Source organism: Phoenix dactylifera, chromosome 10 (genome assembly GCF_009389715.1).
Source record: "Phoenix dactylifera cultivar Barhee BC4 chromosome 10, palm_55x_up_171113_PBpolish2nd_filt_p, whole genome shotgun sequence".
In the NCBI taxonomy this organism is placed as follows: domain Eukaryota; kingdom Viridiplantae; phylum Streptophyta; class Magnoliopsida; order Arecales; family Arecaceae; genus Phoenix; species Phoenix dactylifera.
Genome location: NC_052401.1, coordinates 5,370,998 through 5,395,592, shown reverse-complemented (window position 1 = coordinate 5,395,592; position 24,595 = coordinate 5,370,998). Strand labels below are relative to the sequence as shown.

The 24,595-nt window shown below is 36.8% G+C and overlaps 1 protein-coding gene across 9 annotated transcripts; it reads right to left on the bottom strand.

Moving 5' to 3' along the window:
• Nucleotides 1-1,756: 1,756 nt before the first annotated feature.
• Nucleotides 1,757-24,198, bottom strand: LOC103708551 (vesicle transport protein GOT1). 9 transcript variants are annotated; one of them, XR_003385967.2, is made up of 9 exons: nt 22,581-24,154; nt 22,269-22,355; nt 18,206-18,297; nt 18,029-18,109; nt 14,443-14,540; nt 14,281-14,356; nt 14,135-14,177; nt 4,895-4,957; nt 3,297-4,772 (listed from the first exon to the last, which is right to left on the bottom strand). XR_003385967.2 is itself a non-coding variant. In XM_026805207.2 (8 exons), the coding sequence occupies exons 2-7, from the start codon at nt 22,294-22,296 to the stop codon at nt 14,145-14,147; spliced, it is 408 nt and encodes a 135-aa protein (XP_026661008.1). In that variant the 5' UTR covers nt 22,297-22,355; nt 22,581-24,154; the 3' UTR covers nt 1,757-2,289; nt 14,135-14,144. The 9 variants fall into 9 exon arrangements, 8 of the variants coding, with proteins under 8 accessions (XP_026661008.1, XP_038986801.1, XP_008791740.1 ...); XM_026805207.2 differs by lacking the exons at nt 3,297-4,772; nt 4,895-4,957 and adding an exon at nt 1,757-2,289; XM_039130873.1 differs by lacking the exons at nt 3,297-4,772; nt 4,895-4,957 and adding an exon at nt 2,328-2,690 and having other exon boundaries at nt 24,072-24,198.
• Between the last annotated feature and the right edge of the window lie 397 nt (nt 24,199-24,595).

Sequence of the window (24,595 nt, the reverse complement as noted above, 5' to 3'; positions counted from 1 at the left end):
GATAAACTATTTAATAAAAACTATGCAAATGATTCTGGATGCATTACTAGTTCTATTAAGAATAGTAATATTAAATATACACGTCGAATAGAGTATCTCAAGCTATGAAAAGATGAAAATGTAGACTTGACAAAATCACTATTGAGGTTTAGAGGTATTTAGGTAACGCGAATGTAACTTGATTGACTAATTTATTTAATAAAATCTTAAAGACCGGTAAGATGCTAAATGAATAGAGGAAGAGTACATAAGTACTAATTTCTAAAAATAAAAGCAATATTCAGCATTGTTCCAACTATCATGGTATTAAACTCAGAAATCATACTATAAAACTTTAGTAAAGGATGATTGAGCACAGAATGAGATGTGACACAAAAATATCAAAAAATCAACTTGGTTTTATGCCAGAAAAGTCGGCTATGAAAGCTGTTTTGGTATTTTGAAGATTGATGGAACAATATAAAGTATGAGAATTATTAATGGTAACACCAATAATTCTCCAATTACAATAGATTTACACCATGGATCCGCTTTATGCTAGTTATGGATGAGTTTACTAGACATATTTCTTCATGCATGCTCCTTACAAATGACACAGTCTTGGTAGATGAAAATAAGATTAGAGTTAAATTATAAGTTGGAATTGTAGAGGAATGCATTAGAATTCATAAATTGTAGGTTACGTAGAACTAAGACAGAATACATAAAATGTAATTTTAGCAAAATTAGAAATAGAGATGAAGTTGAAGTTGAGTGAAAATTAAGTATCATGAAGTTCTTAAAAGTGATTATTTTCTATATTTGAGAATGATTATTTATAAAGAGGGATTGAAGAGGATGTTATCCTTAGAATTAAAGCAAGTTGGATAAATAAAGAAGCACAACTGAAATATTATAATCATAGAATACCTGCCAAGTTGATGAAAAAAAAAATTATAAAACAACGTACAACCAGCAATACTTTATAGTATAGAATATTAAGCAATTAGAAAATAAATATTTTCAAAATATGTGCAGGCAAAATGAGAATATTGAGAAGATGCATGGTAATATAAAAAATATAAAATAAGAAACAAAATTATTCTTTAAATAACGTAGGGTAGCACAAATAAAAAACAAATTGAGAGAAAAAACAACTAGATGGTTTAGATATGTACAATGTAGGCCAAGTGATATACTAATACAAAGGAGTGGTTTGATATATATAGAAAAAAATATAGAGAGAGATAGACTGAAAATCAATAAGGTAATAAGGAAGAATTTGATATTCCTACATCTTTCAAAAAGTGGGACCTCAAACAGAGTGGAATGAAAAAAAAAGATTCACATTGCAGCCCCACTTAGTTTGGTGTCTAGGCTTAGTTGAGTTCAATTGAGTTGTATAGGAAGTGAATTGTGTATCATCTTCCACATTTCATTCTTACAATCCAAGAAATATCCTGCAATAAGCTGTTGATAAATTTATGCAAGACATCAAAAAAGGCAATTAAATATGGAATAAATAAGAAAAGCAACACCAAACTTGAGTAGTGCTAATGATAATAATGCCTTAGGAAGCACATGAAACGATCCTTAGATATTTATTTCCATTGATAGAATATATAGACACTGAATCTACCAATATCTTTTCTAGGTCACGCAATGTATTGTTGACTTGTCAATGTGGCTGATGAATATGAAGCTTAAAAAAGATAGAGGTAATAATAATCAGTAACAATATTTCTCAAAAAAAAAACCTAATAATGAATAACAATAATGAAAGTAATGCATGGTGCCAAGAAATGGATAAATGTTTCCCAAGAAAATGAAGCGTCTCTGCAGCGGGTACAGATCATTGAATGAAACGAATGGTTTCTCTTTTTACCACCTCATGAACCTCATCAAAACACTTCAGCTACCAACAAATGAGCAGTGCATTGAAAACCAACCTACTGCTATTCTACTTGGTTTCGTGCAGTTCTGCTGCATTTAATTCCATAATAATCATCTTTTAATGATCATTTCACTGCTGCAGCAGAAATCAAGCTTTTCACGTAAGTGACAATCATTTTAAATGCAGCATTTATTCATACCCCTGTTTTTGTGAAGATGATCACCAACTCCAATTCTTCAAAGCACACATCACATATAGAATGGCTTTGAGGAATGCCCTCGGGACCTATCCTGGGGAAGTTTCTTCCTTAAAAGAGGGTAGTAATTGGCCAACTGAGTTAGATGCTTGCTTCAGCTACTGTCTTCCAGTCATTTAAAGAGCCAAACTCCATGCTGACCTTTACTGCCTTCACTTTTCTGCCACAAAAATTAGAGATGGCTTTCATTTCATCCCATTGAACAATCACAAGAATTTTCATATCAGATATGGAGTGAACAAGGAACAAAAATCACGGGTGGGCATTATAGAATATCATATAGGACGAGAAAGAGAAAATCCAAAAGTCAAATAGGGATAGGACAATTCCTACTAACGGAGTCCGTTAATCCTGTAACTTGAAAAAAATTAGAAAAAAAAAACTGCGCATGCCAAGAGAGATCATCCACGAAGAGAAACCGTTTGTATCCTTTTTCTTCCTCATCAAGCCTCTCCATCGATCTTCCTCATCAAGCCATCTATCCCATCCGTGAGTTCTTTCTTCTCCTCTCGACTCCCTTTCTTCTCCTTCAAATCTCTCTTTTTTCTAAAATCTTTGCACCTAAGAGTTCATAGAATGTAAGAAATGGTACATATATAATTTTTTATGTTAGACAATGCTAGAAAACTATGCACCAGTACTGATCAACACTATATTCTAAAAACTATGTATCGATTTATCTAAAGGTATGTATTGACTTGCTGGAACTAATTTACTTGATGTATATTATATGGGCATGTAGTATATACTGGTAAAAAGCATATTTTAGAAACTATGTATCGATTTAACTAAAAGTATGTATTGAATCACTACTAAGTATGTATCAAATAAGCTTACAATATACATCAGAAAGTTAACGAGTGTGTATCACCAACCATATAATGTGTATCAGTAGATATGATGTTCGAAAAACTATGCATCAATTTGCTTAAAGGTATATATTTGGATTACTAGATAACTAATTTGCTAAATGTATATCATCTAGCCATATGGTGTGTATTGGTAAACCTCATGTACTCGAAACTGTATATCGATTTATCTAGATATATTTTTTTATTTGTTAAATAACTAATTTGCTTGGTATGTATTGCTTGACGATGTCGTAAAAAGTATGTTTTGGAAATGAGGAAGAAAGAGGATGTTCGCACAATTTCCTTTTCTTTTTTATTTTTTTTTAATTACCGGATTGACGACTCTATTAGTAAGAGTCTATAATTTTTAGGTTTCTTCTTTAAAATGGGCACTAGAAAAAATATGACAAAATAAAAAACCTACTTCATAATTTTTCTCTAATGCCCGCCCCATATGATTTTTGTTCGTAAGGTTTTTAAGTTACAATCTAATTGGAGAATGTGCGGTTGCACAACAAGGTTTAAACAGCATAGTAAATTCACACTAAATTGGTGGAAAAAGCCACCTGCATATTTGCAGCACAAGTACCGTATTAAAGTTGCGAACTAGCTATCCAAAAAGTGAATATTATGAAATCAACGGGACAAATATGAGCAGTGACCCTCTCTTTCAGAGCTGATGGAACCATACCATCAGAGGGTGAAGATTGCGCGCTAGAATGCCAAAATGTTTTACCAATTGTGGAAAGCCTGAAACTTCCCAAATGTAACATAAAGCATCAAAAGCATAATGGCTGTCCAGTGCAAAATGACTTTCAGAAGGACAACAAATTAGACAATTTATAGTACTATCTATGGTGATCAAGTCCAAATGCTTTGTTCTATTTCTGTGGATATTAATTTCATAGTTAAATATAAATCTTAACTGGGTAGAGTCATAAATCTTGCATAGATTTCTAAGGCTTTACTGTAATTTCATCCTTCTCAGCATGTCAACCCTGGCATTTAGAACATCAACCATTGGTTTACACACACACACACACACACATATATATATACACACACATACATATATATATATATAACATTGATGCTCATCAGGAAGGAAATGGTGTGAAATGTCAAAGGAAGGCGCAAAATCAATAGAAAGATAAGTGGTGATTAGAATTTTATCAAGGTAGTGACACCATCCTGGAAATGTTTGAAATTTTCAGAGGCAATTCCTTAGAAACACTGAACAAATAAAGTCTAAAATTAGATGATAAAATGGAGAATTCATTGAAATGGTCAAGTGCAACAAAGATAAAGATAAAGATAGGTTTTGAGGAAGCATTGAGGAATTGTTGAAAGTAGCATCATGATACAAAAAATCTCTAGTCAATGAAGACATGGCAAAGAAAAATTTCTAAAGAAATTAAGCAAGCCCTAAACAGATAAAAATTGTAGAATCTTAAGATTATAGTTAGTTGAACAAAGAGGGAATAAGGTAATAAATTTGATCGTACCATTATTCTAGTGCTTCACTTATAAAGCCTATTATCAACTCACTTCATTAAGAACAAGAATGATTTACTGTTGCATTTTGTTCTCCCTGGTGGTTGGTTTAACATGTGAATCAGCCTGACCCTGAGGAGCATTCGAAAGGGATAGCATGTAGCATCAGCAAATGATGCTAAGAATGCATGGTAAAGGTTATGCTGAGCAGCACTTCAGTTAAGCTTTCATACACCCTGTGGTGGAAGCTTTATATTAAAGAGTTGTAACCATTAACCTTGAGATTCCTGAGGACTATCTACCAACAGTAAATGGACTGCAACTGTAAGTCTCCATAAAACTAAAGCTTCTGAAGCATAACTGTGCAAAAAGATCCACAGAGCAAAAAATTGAAGGTTTAATGAAGGCTGTATCATCTACATCCATTGTATCCACAATAGCAGAAGCGGTATTCCACAGTTTCAAAAGCTTTAGGCACCATTTCTGAATAAGAATTCAACAAAAAACACCTTGGATTGGTCATGGATCACAAACCTCATTTTTAGCAACATTATCACATTCATGGGATGTGAAAATGCCATTACTATTCTATCACTGACACTGGAAATACTGGAAGATTTCAAAGTTTCTAAAGTAGTAATATCTACATGGAAGTGAATTGCTTAGCAGACTGATTACAGTGTCAACAATTATATCCCTTGCAACAGAGATTGGTTATCGTGTATCTGTAATTCAAGATGACTAGTCAATTATGCAGCTCCATTGATTTATACCAAATGAGGCCCTGTTTGGGGGAGCTGTTAGTAGTAGAGCTTTTGGAAGTAGAGCTGTTGGAAGTAGAGCTGTTTGAAGCAAAGCGTTTATAAAAAGCTATTTGCTGTTTGGTAACTACATTTCTAAAGTGCTGTGGCACTTTAAAATGTGTTTGGTAAACAAACTGAGAAAGTACTTTTGTGTGACAAAATGACCATAAAGGACATTACCAGTATTATATAACAGAGCATAATAAAATATAATATGTATTAATACATAAATATATGATATAGTATAATATTAATGTAATGTAATATAATATTATTATAATATAGTAATATAACATTATGTATTATAGAATAATAATTTAATATAATATTAAATTATTTAAATAACATATCAATATATTATGATATAATGTAATATAATATTATATTTATAATATAATACAATAATAAATATATAAAATATTATAATTATTAGTGTAAATTAATTTTTTATTCTTCTAATAACCATTTCTCTCTCTAACAAATAGAGAGAAAGGAAGAAGAAGATTGAGAGGGAACGGGAGAAAGAAAGAGGCGAGATAAGGGTTTTGGGGAGAAAAAGTATGATTTAAATGGGGGTATTTTGGTTCAAAAAATAGCTTCCCGACAAAGCTGAAAACAGCGTTTTCGGAAAGCTCCAAATTGGAGCTTCTCCTCAAAAGCTGTTTTCAGCTTCCCGCAAAAGCTGAAACAGCTTTCCAAAAATTTTACCAAACACCATTTTTTATCTAAAATTACTTTTGGAGGGCCAGAAAAGTGCTTTTTGGCCCTCCAAAAGCTCCCCCATACAGGGCCTGAGTAGAACTAGAGGTGGGCAACGGGCCGTGCCGTGCCGGGCCGGCCCGGCCCAGGCCCCCCGGGCCCAAAGACTAAACGGGCCGTGCCTGGCACGGCCCGTCCAGCACGGAAGGCCAGCCCGGCCCGGCCCCAGGCCCCTCTATTGGTGGGCCGTGCCGGGCACGGCCCGTAACGGGCGCAAACGGGCCGTGCCAGGCACGGCCCGCAACATCTCCAAACGGGCCATGCCTGGCACGGCCCGTAACGGCTCCAGACGGGCCGTGCCAGGCACGGCCCGTCTGGAGAGGGGGGAGGAAAATAGCCGTTTCCAACGGCTATTTTCGTGAAAATGACCCTTTTGCCCCTCCCAACAGTCCAATAACGGCTGAATTGAGGGGTATTTTGGGAAAAAAAATTTTGGGCTTCTATAAATAGCCCATTCCTCCCTCATTCTCACCACACCAAACCTCTCATTCTCTCCTTCTCTACTGCTATTATTTCTCTCTTCTAAAGTGCTCTTCTAGCAATTTAATTTTTAGTTTGTTCAAGTGCTACACAAGAGGAGGTTCCTGTTGAGAAGAGAAGGTCGCTTCTGTTGAGAGCACAAGAGGAAGCTCGGAATCTCGGCTCTGCCTCTGCCCTCCGACCCTCTACTCAATTCCTCCTTGCGGTTAGTTTTTATTTTTTGAATTAATCATAGATATGTCATCTTTTGAGGAAAGTCAGTTTGGCATTCCTGTTTCTGAGGGAGAAGAAACTAATCCCCAACCCCTGTTCCTAGTTCCTCTAGAACTGGTGAACCGAGTGAAGGTCAAACCTCTTCTCGTAAGAGGACTAGTACTGTATGGAATGAATTTGATAGAGTTATGGTTGAGGGAGTCTGGAAAGCTAAATGTAAAAAATGTGCCAAACTTTATAGTTGTAGTAGTAGTGGGGGAACAGGGCATTTAAAAAGACATCAAGAGAGTCATAGGATGCATGATTCTCATGCTCAAACTCAAAGTACCCTTAATATACAAGGGGGATTACTTGTAGGTAATTTTGCATATAATCATGAAAATCAAAGAAAAGCACTTGTAAAATGGATAGTTAAGGATGAATTACCTTTTAGTTTATGTGAATCTTTTAATTTTGAAGAATATGTTCAATTAAACCTACAACCTGCTTACAAAAGAACTAGTAGGCGTACATTTAGAAGAGTAGCTATGACCAATTTTTTAGCAATGAAACAAAATTTAATTGAAACACTTTCTACTTTAAATGTAAAAATTTCATTAACTTCTGATATTTGGTCAGCATCTGTAGGTAGTAATTGTTTTATTGCCATTACTGCTCATTATATTGATAATGATTGGCAATTAAATAAACGTATTCTTGCTTTTCGTGCTTTTGATTTTCCACATTCTGGGCAACAAATTTCAAATATAATTTATCAAACTGCATGTTCATATAATATTAATGATAAAATTATGTCTATTACTTTTGATAATGCATCTAATAATAATTCTGCTGTTGTATTATTAAAAGACTCATTGCATCCCATATTAGATGGAAATTTACTGCATATTAGATGTGCATGTCATATCTTAAATCTTTCTGTTCAAGCTGGCATGGGCATGATTCAAGATGTGATTTCAAAAATTAGAAATGCAGTTTCTTTTATTCATGCTTCTAGATCAAGACTTCAAGAATTTAAGAAATTATGCATAAATCATGGTAAACGTTTTAAAAAATTTAAACTTGATGTAATTACTCGTTGGAACTCCACATATAGCATGATACATGATGCATACCCATATAAAAATTTATTAAGTGCATATATTAATGATCGTGGATTAGGATTTACATTGACTGAAACTGATTGGAATAAAGAAAAAATTTTGGAAGATTTTTTGCTTAGTTTTTATAATGCTACCAATGTTCTTTCTGGTATTTATTACCCTACTTCATGTTCATTTTTACAACAAGCATATATAATTAGTCAAAAATTTGTAGAACATAGATATGATGATGTTTTAATGCCTATTATTGACCTAATGGAATCTAAATGGAATGAGTATTGGGACAGGATATGTCCTATGCATAACTTAGCTGCTGTATTTGATCCTAGAGTTAAATTAAATGGCGTGCTAATTTTACTTGATGCATACTCTGAAAATATGAATCAAGATGCTGAATCTGCTAAAGATGAGGTAAAAAAACTTCTTTATGATATTTATGCTATATATGATGAAAAAATTCGTGGATCTAGAACACAAATACAAACCTCTATTTCTCCTTCTAGTAGTTCTCGTTCGTCATCTATTTTTTCATTCATTGCACAGAGAAGACACACACATGCTTCAAGTTCCTCTTCATCTTCTTCATCTTTAAGTAGTGAACTAGAATTTTATTTACGAAATGATCTTCATTCTGCATATGATGAAAATCAAATAGAGAATCTAGATGTATTATCTTGGTGGAAGAGTGTTAGAAATCAATATCCTGTTATGTCTGCAATTGCACGCGATATTTTAGCTGTGCCGATGTCCACGGTAGCATCGGAATCCGCTTTTAGTGCAGGTCGGCGTGTTCTTGACGAAAAGAGAAGTAGGATGACGGGCGAAATGGTGGAGATGCTTCTCTGCTTCAAGGATTGGCTGGATGCTGAGGCAAGACTTCAAGATAAAGGTGGACATAATACAACATCCTCTGATGATGATGATACAAACACTACTGAAGACTGAAGACTGAAGACTGAAGAGTGAATACTGATTCACTGAATCACTGATGATTAGTAAGATTTCTTAATTTTTTATAATTGTACATTTTTATTGTATTCTGGAGGTCAGACCAAGGTCCAAACCTCGGCCCTTTCTTAGTTTCTTATTGTATTCTAGAGGTCAGACCAAGGTCCAAACCTCCCTTCATGTACCATTTTGATTTAAATTAATAAACTGGTAGGGGTCTATGCCAAACCCCCCACCATTAAGGTGGCTTTATATTCATAAATCATAAATTCTTAGTGTTCAATATTTATTAATTTATTAAAAAAATTTATGAAGCATTAATTTTTATCGGGCCGAGCCGGGCCCAGGCCCGGACCGTGCCAGGCCCGCGTGCCAGCCCGGCCCAGGCCCTTATGGGCCGTGCCGTGCTGGCCCGCGGGCCGTGCCGTGCTTGGCCCGTGGGCCTAGACCGGGCCGTGCCGGCCCAGGCCCGAAGCACGGCCCAGCACGGCCCGTGGCCAGGACCCTCTAGCCCAGCACGGCCCGGCACTGTAGCTGGCGGGCCGTGCCAGGCACGGCCCGCTTCGTGCCGTGCCGTGCCGGGCCGTGGGCGGCCCGGCCCAGTGCCCATCTCTAAGTAGAACTACCTTAGTGCACCTAAAGTCGAGAAAATAGAATTTCCCAAAAGTGAAGGCTTCTATTGTTAATCCATAAAATTATAATCATAACCATCCAGCCTTATCCTCTTGGCTTTACGGATCCTCATTCTTCAATAAATTCTATTTAGGGTCCACCTCTGATATCATTTCAAGCTTTTCTGTATCTTTTTCTCACGACCTCCATCCATGCTACCAAAGACCACCTTCTTTTTCTCTATCCTTCAACACAAGTTGAAGTACCTCTCCTTAGATTTTCATAATGAATATCCATACCATCATAATCGATTTTCCATCACTGTTATTAGTTTGTGCAACTTCTAAACTCTAACATACTTATTTCTCTACTTATCTTCGCTAGTTTTACTACATTTTCATCCAAACATTTTTTTTTATTTCTGATATGTTCAACTTATTTTCTTGAACCCTCTTTATTGCCTAAACACTCTGAGCCATATAACTTTGCATGCCTTACTGTTGTTTAAAACTTCCCTTCAAGTTTTAATTGTTCGTCTAATAATTGATTAAAAAATAGCAATTCCTATGAAATATCCACTACTGCTGCTGACCATTTAACTACAAGAGAAAGGAACATCAATAAAATATATACTTCTAATAAAATTTATATAACTGATAGACTTCATTAATAGCACAAACTTACTTAACTAGATATGGTCAAACCGGTCAAGCAAACTCCCAATGACCTCAAGATATAATACTATGGTCATTGCCTCCAAGATAAATAGCAAAAAATCTTTCTGTTAATTTTGTAGGCTCTTTGGTTGGCATATGGTTATAGTAAACATGCAACCAAGTATTAGGATCATCCCAAATTTTATATTAATTCAATAATCCATTTAACTTTTAAATCATCAATTTTGTCCTTGGGGGTCAAGGACTCAAGAATTAGGCTATCATATGCTTTGTGGCTGCATTATAGAAGCAATCATAGATGAACATAAGCCTCAAACCTATACAGGTCATGCTTTGGTTTCTCAAACACATAACCCTGCAAATTTTTCATACTGCATCTTTTCCTTTCAAATGCAATATATATACCATTAGAAAGCTTATCCTTTTCACACAAACACCCCTGCTGTCACAGTCCATTTGGTGAAATTAGAGTAAGCACCATAACCTTATACGTAAATTTGATATTCTAATTAAAATGACTAAAATTCCCTCTCAAAACTATTCCATCTAGTCCACTCGACCTTCATTGCCTTGTGAAGAAAATGACCAACTAAAGAGCTGAGTCAAATCTAACCACTTCTGTGATGCGCATCACCTCTTCGCTGAAATACCACCCCGGCCTAGACCACCCTTACCTTTGGCTATGTCCATGATGCCACCACCATGGAGACTCCCCATCTCATATCTCATGCTCTCCAACCCCTCAATCCTTGAATGGTTAGCCCCCAACCTCAACCTCAAGTCTGTGGTGCCGTGTGCAAGTGCTCGACCAAATGTCAGGCACTGTGGTGTTGCCGCGAAGTACACCTTATCTTGGCTGCTGAAAAGCAGCAAAGGCAATGAAAGCTCATCCCAATAGTTGCCACCCCACTGCTTAATTTTGAAATCCATGCCATCGTGCATGATAATGTCAAAAGAGATAAGATTGGAGCCAGTGAGTTTGCCCTCAACAGTGTGCTAGCCACAATAGATGGTGATGCTGCCAATATGGATGGTGGTGGCAAGGGAGAGGAGTAGGGGAATGAGAAGGGTGAGGGGTGCTACTGGGATGTCATGGGAGAGATGAGAAAGCTAACTGGGCTTGGTTTCTCTTGGTTGAGAGGAATGGCTAAGGGCTGATGCAATTATAATAAAGAAAGATGTTACGGATTCTTGGAATGTAAGTAGTGAGTGGTTTTGATAAGAAAATTGGAAAATTTTGATATAGCTCCAATTTGACATGGAAGTGTATGAAGACCTGTACCTCCAAGATCAACAATCTCTCATCCTTATAAGCGGCCTTGACGTGTGCTCCAAGACCAACGTCTCTACCCTCATCTTCTAGATGTTCGACAGAATTCCCTTCTCCACCAGATGAAGGTGAGGGAAGAAAAGTTCATGATTGAGGGCTAAGCATCCTCTAATTTCTTTGCTTCGTTCGACAAGAGAAAACGTAAGTTTCCTCACGGGGCCGGACCAACCATTATTCATCTTAGATATGAACGGAGAAATGTATGGAATGGAAATTATTTTCCATAGCATGACTAGTAGGGGTGGCAATCAAGTCAGATGCGGGTCGAGTCAAAAATTCAGTAAGGAAAGCGACTCTTTTCTTTTTCACTAGGAAAGCCGGTGTGGCGATCCGATCCCAGTTGATTGATCTCGACTTTACCAGCGCAACCCAAATCCAACCTATTTATTAAATAGGTCAAAATTTTAAATCTAAATTTGACCTATTTATTAAATAGATAACTCGTCCGACCCACATAACTCATTTATTAAACAGGTCAAGTCAAGTTAAATGGGTTAGATGGATTTTTAACAGGTTAGATGGATTTAAATAGGTTAAACAGGTTAAGCGAGTCGAGTTAAAAAGGTCAGAAACAAATTAAGCAGGTTTCAAACAGGTTAAACAGGTCGGATCATAACCCGATTCAATTATAAAAGAATCAAAATAGGTTAAATAAGTCAAAGGTTTAAACCTGAACCTAACCCATTTAATAAACAAGTTTAGACGGGTTGATCCATTTACAACCCAAACATGTTTATGTCAAACCAAACTTACTTAAAGCAGGTCATTTGCAGGTCAGATTGACGGATTGGATCATAAATTGCCACCCTTAAGCATGAGCAGACCGACCTTGATCAAGTCTTGACTGGCAATCATTCTCGCCCTGACCTCAATAAAAAGAGGGCAGTAGGGTGTCCTTCAGCCAAGCCACCAGAGCGCTACCCCGTGTGGGAAGGGCAAGAGGTTTACGAGAGCAAGGTGGGAGGAATATAGAATTAAGAAATTTTTACAAGGACACTAGGCAAAAAATCCTAACCTAGAAGTGAATATCATTGGAGTACATTTTTTTTCCCCCACAAAAAGGCATTTTAGTCTTTTGGGACATAAACACCCTTTTTTTTGCTGAAGGGGACGTAGACTCCTTCGAGTAGAAATATGATGCACAAGGGTAACCTTGCAAAGAAGAAAGCTTTTTTGAGAGATATATGCAATTAGCACTTGTACGAGGATAAATATACAATATGAGAAATTTGCATATGTATACAAGCAAGGTCGAATATATAGACTCATAATGTACCCGCATACTAATATCAGAGTGTATGCACTAATTTACACGACACTGAAAAAGATCTTTTCAGAATTTATTCGAGGATTCTCCCATGGTATAATACAAATAAAAATGCCATACATATAGCTAAAATCTCCAAATTAAATACTATTTGGTTTTTATATTCATCATCAACAACAACAACCAAACCACCTTTATATTATTGGGTTATATACAAGTACAGCTGAAAGTTGCAAAAGCTCCATCAAAGGATTGTGCAGATTCTAGGATTAGCTATCATCTTGATGCCAATGTCATAAAACCGGTGGCAAAATCCTAGCTTGGAAAACTTAGGTAAGAGAGGGACTTATCATGAAACTTTTATGACCAGTTGGCAAGTAAGGAGATTACCTTATTAGTTGTGGTTAAAGTTCATGTAACCAAAAAGCAACACTCCATATTTCTTGGACTTGCAGAAAGCTTTTAGAGAAAGGATAACATGATAACTAGTATAAAGAATTGTGTCAATATCAAACTTGTAGAATAAGACAAAGAACCAAGTGAAATACACTCCCATATTTGGCCATCTTACTGAAAGAACCAAAAATGACAACACACTTTTATAAGGCCCCAGAACCGTTGGACCCAATGAAATATCCAATTGATAGAAATTTCATATTTTGATCAAAATAGTTCAATGTCATGGAGGACATTGTGGTCCTGATTCATATTTTGCTCCAAAATGAATGTGAGAACTTGTAGGAAAAACTGAAAGAGAGAACTACAAAGGCATTCCTTCCAAAAAGTTCTCATCCTACATAACGAGTACAAAATGCAGTCATATATAGTATGTCAGAAGGCTATATTTCTTGTGATACTAAGTAAGTTATCAAGGTCAACCGAGATCAATAACAAAAGCTAGAAAAGATATCATGTGTCATGACACATCTGTAGGTGCCGCATCCACCGCCATGCAGTAATCTGAGCAACAATTCATTGGATTTAATCGAGGACAAAGTTGTGTTGGCATCGGCTGCATGACATTGTGAATCTTGCAAACCAGATCAGCAAGACTGTCTACAAAATTACATAGTGGTAATGAACAAAAATCCAAAGCCCCAGCATGCATGCATGTCTATGTGAGTGCAAATGCAATTTCACAGAATAAGTGAAATTCTCTTTCCTATAATATCATGAAACCATGTAACTATAGACACAAAGATCAAGGAATGTGAAAGGAACGAAAAGTTGAGGGGACCTATTGAGAACCATAGGTCCAGTCAAGTTCCCACTTACAAGATCTCTAGTATAGATCAAGAAAGAAAGTATTATATATATATATGCCTACAAACACATAGTAAAACAACAGCATAAAACATTCTACCCTAATTATAGCTGGATAAGTATTTGAAGAAAAAGAACTGCCACCTAAATTGAAAACTCTAAAATGAAATTAGATTATTAATTATATTAATATAAAGAGTCTCACCAGTATATCTTCAGCCAAGCATCTGCCTCAAGCGATTGAAGAACTGTAACAAAGTTTAGATTGGCAAAAAAACTATTTAATTGCAAAGAAATCAAGCATATGAAAAACTAGGTTCACTATATATGATCATGTAGCTGCCATCTTACCAGAAAAGGGTATTGCAGAAGCCATCCCATCACTGGTATCTGAGAAAGAAAAACCTTGATAGAAGGCCAAAAGCCACTGCTTGAGAGAAAATGGAGGCTGAGAAGTTAATATCATTGAAACATATACTCTAAGATCTCAAGTTTTCAAGATCAGAAAATAACCTGAATAGCACAATTGAGCCACACATTTCCAAGATGATACCAGTTATAGGCCAACGGACAAATATGAGAAAGAGCCCAACAAGAAAAGGTATAGAACCCTGCAATAGCAGAGTGATTAATGAAAATCACACAAATCCCCTTTAATGCTTCTTAGTAAGGCACCAACTATCAAAATATGCATACTAAGTTGGCAAAAGGTGTAAGTTGCAAGTTGAGTGATGCATGGGCATCGACTACAAGCATCAACATATTGGACCCGTGCTAAGCAAAAACTTGGCAAGCTAAAGCTTGCTCTAAATAACATAGTGCAAACCCAAACTAGTGGTGGGCCAACATTAGCAGGAATAGGCCTAGCAAAATGAAGTTGTCATCAGTCATGCCTAGCCTGATCTAAGAGGAACCTCTCGGTCCACCACTTTAGAGGAGGTTGGATGTTCATGGCTCCAAAAAAAGCAAAAGGAGACTATAAAGAAGAAACATTCCAGCAGAAAGAAAAGAGGCCCCTGATGAAGTCAAGGCAGTGATAAGCAAAAATGCAGATGACACCAAGGAAGATTTTTAAAAGAATTAAATAAGTTAATCGAAGCAGGGGAAAAAGAAAGGAACATGGCAAAGGAATAGCCACCAGTGGAGAAAATGAGCACAGAAAAAGAATTGTTGGGGGGGGGGGGGGGGAGAGAGAGAAGGGGTGATAGCAAATGAGGTTGAAAAACAGACAGTGGCAAGGCACCTGTTATAAGTTTACAATCTAATCTAAATATTTACTTTGCTTACATAATGAATGCAACAGCATCACTATTAACTTTTGCATTTTATGAGACCTTGCTGAGAAACACATAAGTCCTATATCGAGCCATTAATGTATGGCAAGGTCTCATTATATGAAATGATGCAAAATTTACGGGCTTGTATCCCAGTCTACCCTAGTAACCCATAAAGCTTGGATAAGTAGCTGATAAACCCAGGTAGACAATGGAGTTGAAGCCGCATTACTTTCTCTCTCCCTCTGTGCATGCACATGTGCACTGAGTCCGCCCATTATATGCAAATCCGTAAATTTCTGTTGTTAAAGGTGACACTGAGGTGCAAGGCACAATCAGGCACAACCTCAAGGCCTCACCTATTTCAAGACGAGGCAACTTCATCAAGGCACAAAAAAGGCACGCCTCTGATAGTGCATATGTTGTGTCTATATGCCCGTGGGAGGCTGTGCATTGCATTTTGATGACTGTGTCCATATGTTTCTCTCTGTGTGTGTGTGCTGTATGTGATTTGCATGACTTGATATTTATGCAACTTTCGATGAATCTGGCTATGTATGTATGTATGTATATATATATAGCACTGTACTGTGTTTCTTTGTATTTTTATTTTCAAATTGTTCAACATCATGAATCCATTATACATACATACATATACATCAACATATATTTATGTATGTATTTATGTATGTTTATGTATATACCTCCTCCACAACCCCCCCAGTTGCAATTAGTGTGAATTTTGAGAGAATTTCTCATCTCTGCAATCCAGTGACCCTGTCCAGTCCAATGGCCACTAAAATGTTATGGCTTCCTTATACTCATGTATTTTCACCATAATTTTCAGATTCATGACATCTCACTGTCAAGATCATTCAGTAACTACCATTTCTTCAATAAACTCCAATATATCTATACACACACACATATATACATATACATACATACATACATACATATACGCATATATATGTATGCATACATATGCATACATATGTCTCTATGTGTGTGTATGCGTATGCATGTGTATGTATATATATGTATATATGTACATGAAAGTCTTCATAAGATTTCTTTCTATTTTCAATCCTATGGAAACTTCGGATATAACGACCATCAATTAGAATCCTTATTCAACTAAATTCCTATTCAAGATCATCCTAAGACTCTCTCTCTCTCTCTCTCTCTCTCTCTCTCTCTCTCTCTCTCTCTCTCTCTCTCTCTCTCATGTGCTATTCTAAGTCCTACGGAAACAGGAGATAGAATTGGGATCTTTTCTCAATGAGCTCCTCAATGGCCTCACCCACTCACCAGCACAATTCTTCATAACTGAGTGCACAATGACCTCATATCTCTCACCTGTTTTGGCTGCTGGATTCCTCCAAATCGTCATTCACCTCTCATGCTCACGACTTGCTTTGCCTTGAGGTATTCCAAATCTTTTGATGAAAATCAACATCTTTTCTTCAGAAGGCAAGTTCCTCTTTGACTATGTTAATTTTTTAAAAAATATATATGCATATGCAATCTTGGCTCAATACAGTAGCATGTGCCTACCTATGCAGTTTTTGTTTTTAATTGTACATCTAGTAGCTGTATCGATTAATATCATCAATACATATTCCTTCATGGTATTTTTTATCGTGTAGTTTCCCTCAAGCATTTCCAACTCTTTAATTTGAAATTACAGAATACTCAAAAAAAAATAAAATAAAAAATTAAAACCTTTCCCCTAAACACTTTTAATTGATTGATAAAGCAACGCCACAGCTTCCTCAAGCAACGTGCCCCCTCTAGAGATGAATCTTGGCTCAATCCTTGCATCTATACATATTCTTTTGAGAGAAATGGAGGGGAAAACCCACCTGAAATTAATATGAATACGCCCTCGAGGATTAAACCTTACTACAACATTCTTCTTTCTTTCTTTTTGAATCAAGTTAAACTTTTTGAGGAGTCTAATTGGTTGTACAGGTGTCCAGGAGTCAGACGACATGTTTTTCTTTTTATTAAATTAAAGAGTCGAGCAAACACTACAATAAACTTGAGTTAAGGCCTCATGACTTGGCATAATATCTCTCCCCCCCCCTCTCTCCCTCTCCCCCGGTGTGTGCGTATGTGTGCGGCGCATGCCTAACTTCTATGTGCATGAGAGAGAGGGAGCCTTACTGTTCTCAGGACTTATGAAAATTGCAATTATTTAGTCTAAAACTTTTGATTTGCATCCAATGAGACAATTGTATGCTTCCCATGCCTCTATACCAGCATACCACCAATGGATGCGTATACATAAACAGACACAAAATACACGTATATACATAAACACCGACGCACGGCAAGCTATATGATGTGCCAACAGCACCTATCTGCCCAATAAGATGCATCATGGTTGGCAAACAGAACATAGCCCTGCTTACATAGTTGCATGCATGTGAACCTAAGGTTTAAACTTCTCAATAATACATTCTTGCTTTCACATTATTATCTTTGCTGAATCAAGTTTAATTTTTTGATGAGTCTAAATGGCTGTCCATAAATCCAAGAGTGGGCCTTTTCTTTTAATGATAATGATGAAAGAGTCAAGCAAACACCATAAAACTTGAAGATGTGGTCCTACATGCTTTCTTGACACAAAACATAAGTAGAAAAGGAAGGATGAAAAGCTTCATAAAGATGTCATTTTATCTTACATAATTTCAAGCACACTTTTGTTGCATATTCTGTAAAGCATTTGGCAAGACAAAACCAAGTAAAAAGACTATAATCTTGAAAGTCACAAAGAGACAAACCTTTCAGTGCTTCACACAACTATATACTCATCTTACCTTATAATACATTTTCTTTGTGAAAAGTTGCCATGTAGATTGCCAACCAAGTAGAACACCAACACCAGACAAGCAAAATAACTGGCAGAGAAAAAAGAAAAAAGATGGCATAATGAGCTTCTATTTACATCTTTATTCTGGAAAAAAAGACAATTAAAACAAGGTCAGGTATCTTACATTACCCAGAGCCAGCAAGCCCCTGTCAAAGAAGAGAATAACACCCAGAAATGAGAACAGAATGCCAAAGCCTATCAGACCTATGCCAACCTCTACATCATTTTCACCAAAATCAGAGTTCTTGGGTTATTTTCAATGCTTTGAATGTACGATAGAAGGAAATGAAAAAACAAGAAATGGATATAAACATAAAGAACTCCGAAGGCAAAGAAATGTCATGATAGAATACCATAATCTTCAAACAAAAAAGATGGAACCATAAATGTGATTTTTAATTTTTGATGCCAGCTCAGTTTTCTCGTGATCCAGCTTAATGCATCATTAGCATGCATTACACCTCAAACACTCAAGATGCGTTTGAAACTAGGATATTCATGAATGGCATACCCATCACTCTATACACTGGATATGCAAAAACCAATCATCCTCACATTAATGGCATCAGGTTCATCTTCAATTCTTTTGGAGTATTTATGTATGTATAGTGGCTCCCAGAAACTGCCTTTATAACAGATACTAAGATGCATCATCCACAACATATGATGAGGTAATGATAAAAAAAGTACATCATCAAACAGGTATTAGATAACACAAACTAAGCATTTATCTTCCATTTAAATAAGCTTGGTATCATACTGTGTCAAACTGTAGCATGCACCAAGCAAGATGGATAAATGAAATTCTCCCTACAGTTACAGGCCCACCTACTTTAGAAAAAGAATTTTGATGACTCCTGGATCCGATAACAATACCTCATTGAAAGTTTGAGATCTAAGCCCTCCCAAAAAATGAAATTTTACATGCCATTGAGGCATGTTCATGGCAAAAGATGACAATGTACATAGTTACAAGGTTGACGGGTCACTATTGATATTCTTTCTGAGCTAGGCATTTTGTCCTGATACAAAAAATGATATTAGATAATTTATGCACTATGAACAAAGCAATACAAAATGTATCATATAGAAGTTCTCCGCAACTCTATCAAAGCCAAGGTCAGCACCTATGCCGATAGGTCGGTGGTACAGTACAGTACGGTATTATGTTGTGCCATTCCGGCATGAACCGATAGAAAAACAAGCACGGGAGGGGGAGAAGAAGAGAGAGGAGAAAAGAAAGATAGAAGGACGGAGGGAGGGAGAGGACGACGAAGAGATAGAAGCGGAGGAGGGGGACAGGGAGAAGGAAAGAGAGAAAAAGAGAGAGAGGGAGGGAGGGAGGGAGGGAGAGGGAGAGGGAGAGGAAGGGAGGGAGGGAGAGGTGTTGTCGGAACAGAGCCTTTGGCCCCTTTTTATATTTATTTTTGAATTTTTTTTAAGTGAAGTTGGCAGCCACTGCCGACTTCAATTTAAAAATTTAAAAAAAAAGAAAATAATAAATAAAGTTGACAATGGCTGTCGACTTCACCTAAAAAAATCAAAAAAAATATTAAAAAAAAGGCCGAAGCCCCTGTTTGAAAATGAAACTCCCCAACTCCGAGAACATGGAGGAGAGAGTGCTTCGAAAGCCCTCTCTCTCTCTCTCTCTCTCTCTCTCTCTCTCTCTCTCTCGTGCCCCATCAACCTCTCCCTCCCTTCCCCTCTCTCTTTCTCCCCCTCCCTCTCTTTTCTGCTCTCTTTTTCTCTCTTTTCTTCTCCCTCTCCCCTTCCTTCGTCGGTATCTCGATACAAAGGCCAGAACCATCCTGGTCGACCTCTGTTATAGCTCAGTTCGCCCCAAAAAAGGCGGTACCGCCAACCTTGATCAAAGCAATCTTTGCACTCATCATCTTTGTCATCCTTATAAAAGATAGCATTTGAAAAGATTGAACGACAATAATGAACATCCAACAAATGTCTATCTTAGAAATAGCAACATGGAAAATAATAATCTACACATGCTAGACCAGAATTATCAACTAGGGTTGGAAAGAGACTTAGGCAAGCCCATCATGCCATGCCAGATTCGGGTTGAGCTTTGAGCCTAGTGCGAGAGGGTTTGAGCTCAAGTTTAGGCTTGGGTTGTAGAGTCCAAATAAATATTTAACCCAACCCATGCTTGGTCCAAAGCCCAACCCGGTCTGGCGACCCCCGAACACATTACCCCCACCCCCACCTTCTCTCCCCGGATCTCTCTCTCCTCTCTTAATATCTCTCCTCTTGCTCTCTCTCTCTCTCTCTCTCTTGATCTCCCCTAATCTCTCTCCTATCTCTCTCCCAATCTCTCCATCTCTCTCTTCTCTCTCCTCTTGTTCTCTCCTTTCCCTTTGGATCATTCTCTCCTCTCTTATTTTATGTCGGCCCAATTGTGGCGGTGACACACTCGACAATGACAATGAGGTAAATTGGGATCATCTAGATGTTGTAGTGATCAAGATGTCAAGAACAAGGGAGTGGGAGTGGGAGTGGGAGTGGGAGGGATGGTGGAAGGCACAACAACAATAGACAGCTTCAATTTTTTTTGGTAAAAGGAGATCAAGTTTTGAGATTCAAATCAATCAGCGCCTTTCAATCTGGTTGGGCTCAGTTAGTTGAGCGCATCTAAGCTTCAAGCTTGGCTTAAGTTCGAGTTTAGCTTGGATTAAGGCCAGAACCTCAAAAAAAAATTCGTAACAAAGAAGCGCATATTTCTTTTTTTAGGTGGAGCCCCAATAGCAGGGAACCTAAGTCGGTCAATTAGTCCCAACCTTATTTAGAACAAAGAATAGATGGTCTTTCCAAACTTTTCATATAGAAGGGCCTAAGAAGCATGTGCAATCCTGAATATTATGAAACATACTAGAAATCTACCTATTTGGTCATTGCATGTGAAAATCTAAAGAAATACATGATATAGGAATTTAGAAAAATGATAGCACAATAGACGACATATTTAGTACTTCGTTAAAATTGAATTTGATAAAATAGAGGTAGTAATAATAGCTATTTGTTTTCCTAAGGGGCTTGAAGTGGTAGGAACTGAATCCAGAGACAATAGCAACATTCTATAGCTATTAGACAAAAAGCATGGCATTTATTACATGCAAAGAGCAAATGCATGTATCAGAAATAAAACCTATAATCTATACTTGCACAATCCTTACCTTGATAAACAAGAACAAAAATTTTAGAGTAAAAAAGAAAAAAAAAACTTTCATTCTCAAATAAAAAACTTCAGTTAAGCTTTCAACATGTCAAACAATTTGCTTTTTTCCACAATTTTAAAGATTTTCATTTTTAATACCATATGATAATTTTACTTTCTGCCATTATTTCTAGTTCCAATCCATTAGGTGCAAAACTTTCATTTTTGAGCAAATGTTCAAGGACTAGCTGAAACTTAATCCAAAGGCTTATCAAATCGTGCTCCAATACTAAATTCTTAACCCTAGCCCTTGTCGGGAAAAAAAGACGATCGTAAAGACTATGATTCACTGCGACACTCAACAAATAAAACATAGAATAAGTGTGGTTCCATGAGTCATAAACCAAATAAGGAAGAGGGAGAAGTATCTAGCACCAACATATACACTATGAATACAAATTAGTATTATTTCCAACAGTCTCAAACACAAAAAAGGGGGACTTTATAACTTTCATCACCTCACATCCTCAATTCCACATGTAGATCATTTTCAACTTGTTTTGCATTATGAAAAAATTTTGTTTTCTAAGAAGTATGTGTAATTCGCAATTGACTTAGGGAAGAGTGTTACTGTGAGATGTGAAGTGTTTAGGATGTCATAAAAGTTATTATGCATGTAAGTCATGCATATCGACTATGTGCAGCTAGAATGTTGTTATGGCATGCTTAAATTTACTTGCACATAAGGGACACACAATCCATGAGGAGCAAAAGATGAAGATAACTGGTCACTAAAATGTCATGCCACTTCAAATTTTATTTTTTTTCTTAATCAAATAAACTCTTAAGGAACACTGGGCACAAAAGAACTGATGGGATCTAGCAGATAAAATAGCAACCTTTGTTGAAAACAAATTAAATGGAGATTTACAAGAGAGAATAGAAAATAACTAGCATGAAGTACTTGTTTAGTTTCAGATAATATAACAAGATTTCCTATATATCAAGTAAGGGACTTCACTTTTCAGCTCACTAATCTCGTAGGCCATTATGCCACCAACTGAAGCAGACCTACACAAATCAAGCTAATTCCTCCACGTATATGGATCTGCAACACCATAATGTTTAAATATCAATCTTTTGCAACAGGAGACCGGAATCTCAAATGAAAATGTCAAAGGGAAAGTAACAAGATTAGGTGTAGTAGCAGACAAATGCTTATACTATATCTATAACCCACAAGTACATAAGCAATCTTGCACAGGTAGATAATGTGGTTCCATGTTACTCAAATACAAAACTGATAACTACATATTCAAGATCAAAACAAAACCTTAGAAACCTCAAGAAAGTTTTGCATTTGAGCAGGTGCATGTCCTACGAACCAGTTATACTTCAATGGCCATTGAAATATCCACTGACATGGATACTCGAAGAGAAACTGTTAGTGCTCATTAAGTATAAAAATACAGCAAAAAGGCAAAATATTATAGGATATACAGATTATCCAGAGTACCAGACACAAAATCTTAAAACGGCCCAAAAAACATCAAAAACAAACTTCATCTCTAGCAAGTAGCGATGCAAAGTTATTACTTGCCTGATTATTTTGACGTACACATGCAACAAATAAAAAAGATAACCCAACTTGCCTAAGAAACTATCCATATACAGAGAGCATCATCAAGGAATATCCAATTATAACAGAAGAAAAAATTTACCCAATTTGACATCCGACTTCATGCTGCATTTGGAAGATCTCTGCATTCAAACATCAATTCCATACATATTACACTTAGCATTGCAAATCTGACTACACATCTCGAGAACTTCATTTCTTCGCATCACACAACTCCTGGTGGGGACATCTTATTGATTAAAATGCAGATCACATCTCCTCTCCTACTTCCATGAACCCATTCACATTACCAAAAGTGATTTATACTTGCTAAAGTTGAATCTCATTCAAGAATTTTCAACAAAGTTGGCTACAGGAGTAACCAAAATGCTGATGCCATAAAACACCATATCCGATGAATATCGCGTACAGCCATGCAAATTTCCCAATCATTAACCAAAGAAATCTTCCTGAATTCATCATTTCATAATGCACAAGAATGTTCCACAAGCTCGTTCTAACTAGAAACACCGTCAACCAACAAGGCGAAATTAAATTAAGATAAAATATAAATGACCTACACTCATCAACCAAACTTGACATTGAAAAGCTTAAAGCTCTTTCCAAGTTATCTTCCTTGCATAAAGATCTTCTTAAGCGGTAAATTAAGCGGGCAGCCAATATCCCCCTCTAAGAACTGGAGACTTACAGCCCATGTCATACATACCCTATATAAGTTTACCAGCACAAACATGCAATGAACGCGGCACATTCAACATAAAATAAGGGTGTAATTTAGAATAAAAAAACGTATAGTTTTTGATTTACAATAAAATTCCAATTTTCGAACTCATGCGCATGCAAAACGTGCCACCGTTCAATTTCCGAATCTCGGTATTAATATAACAATTGTGAGAAGCCCTCAACTAGGGTTTCTTGAGAATCTCTGCCACGAGATAGCTAGCTCTCAATTCCAAGTCAATATGTACAAAATTACATGCCCTAATTTGCTTCAAATCTTGAATCTCAAATGAAATAACTCGCACCACGCATAATATTGATGTGTCCGAATGTGCTCATAACAAATATCAATTAACATCGCCAAAAGATTAGACTCACAGAAGGAAGAAAGATGAAGAACAACAATTACACGCATTAAATAGATAAGATTCGTACAACTTTCTACATACCTTGGTAGGTTTTTACCTTTTTTTTTTTGCTTTGATATTTTGAGGCGAAGGCTTTGGATGCGTTCGAATATTGGGGTTTTCGGAGCACACTGATGCCGTCATTAGCCATCACCGATCGGGACTCCGTTTCCGGACACTCGCGGTGGGAATAAGCTTTCAGGCCCCGTTTCGATAGGGTTCTTATGAGACACGTGGACTGGTTTTTGGCTAACTAACGAGAAAAGGATAAAATTAAAAAAATTATTGTACTAGCACATTGCGGCAATGATGCATACTATACTAATTTAGCCGTTATTTTAATTTTTCATTATACAATGATATAATATAATATAATATTTTGATATATGAAAATGGCAGTAATATTATATAATAATATATTATAGTATTAGACAATATTATTCTTGTTGCTGGAAATTGGACCCGGGGGCCGCCACGGAGCCAGGGGAGGAGGAGCTCCGCCGCCGGGAGGGCGGACGGCGGTGCGCCGGCCGGCTGCGTCCTCCTGGAGGGTGTGAGAGAGCGGAGAGGAGAGTGCGTCCT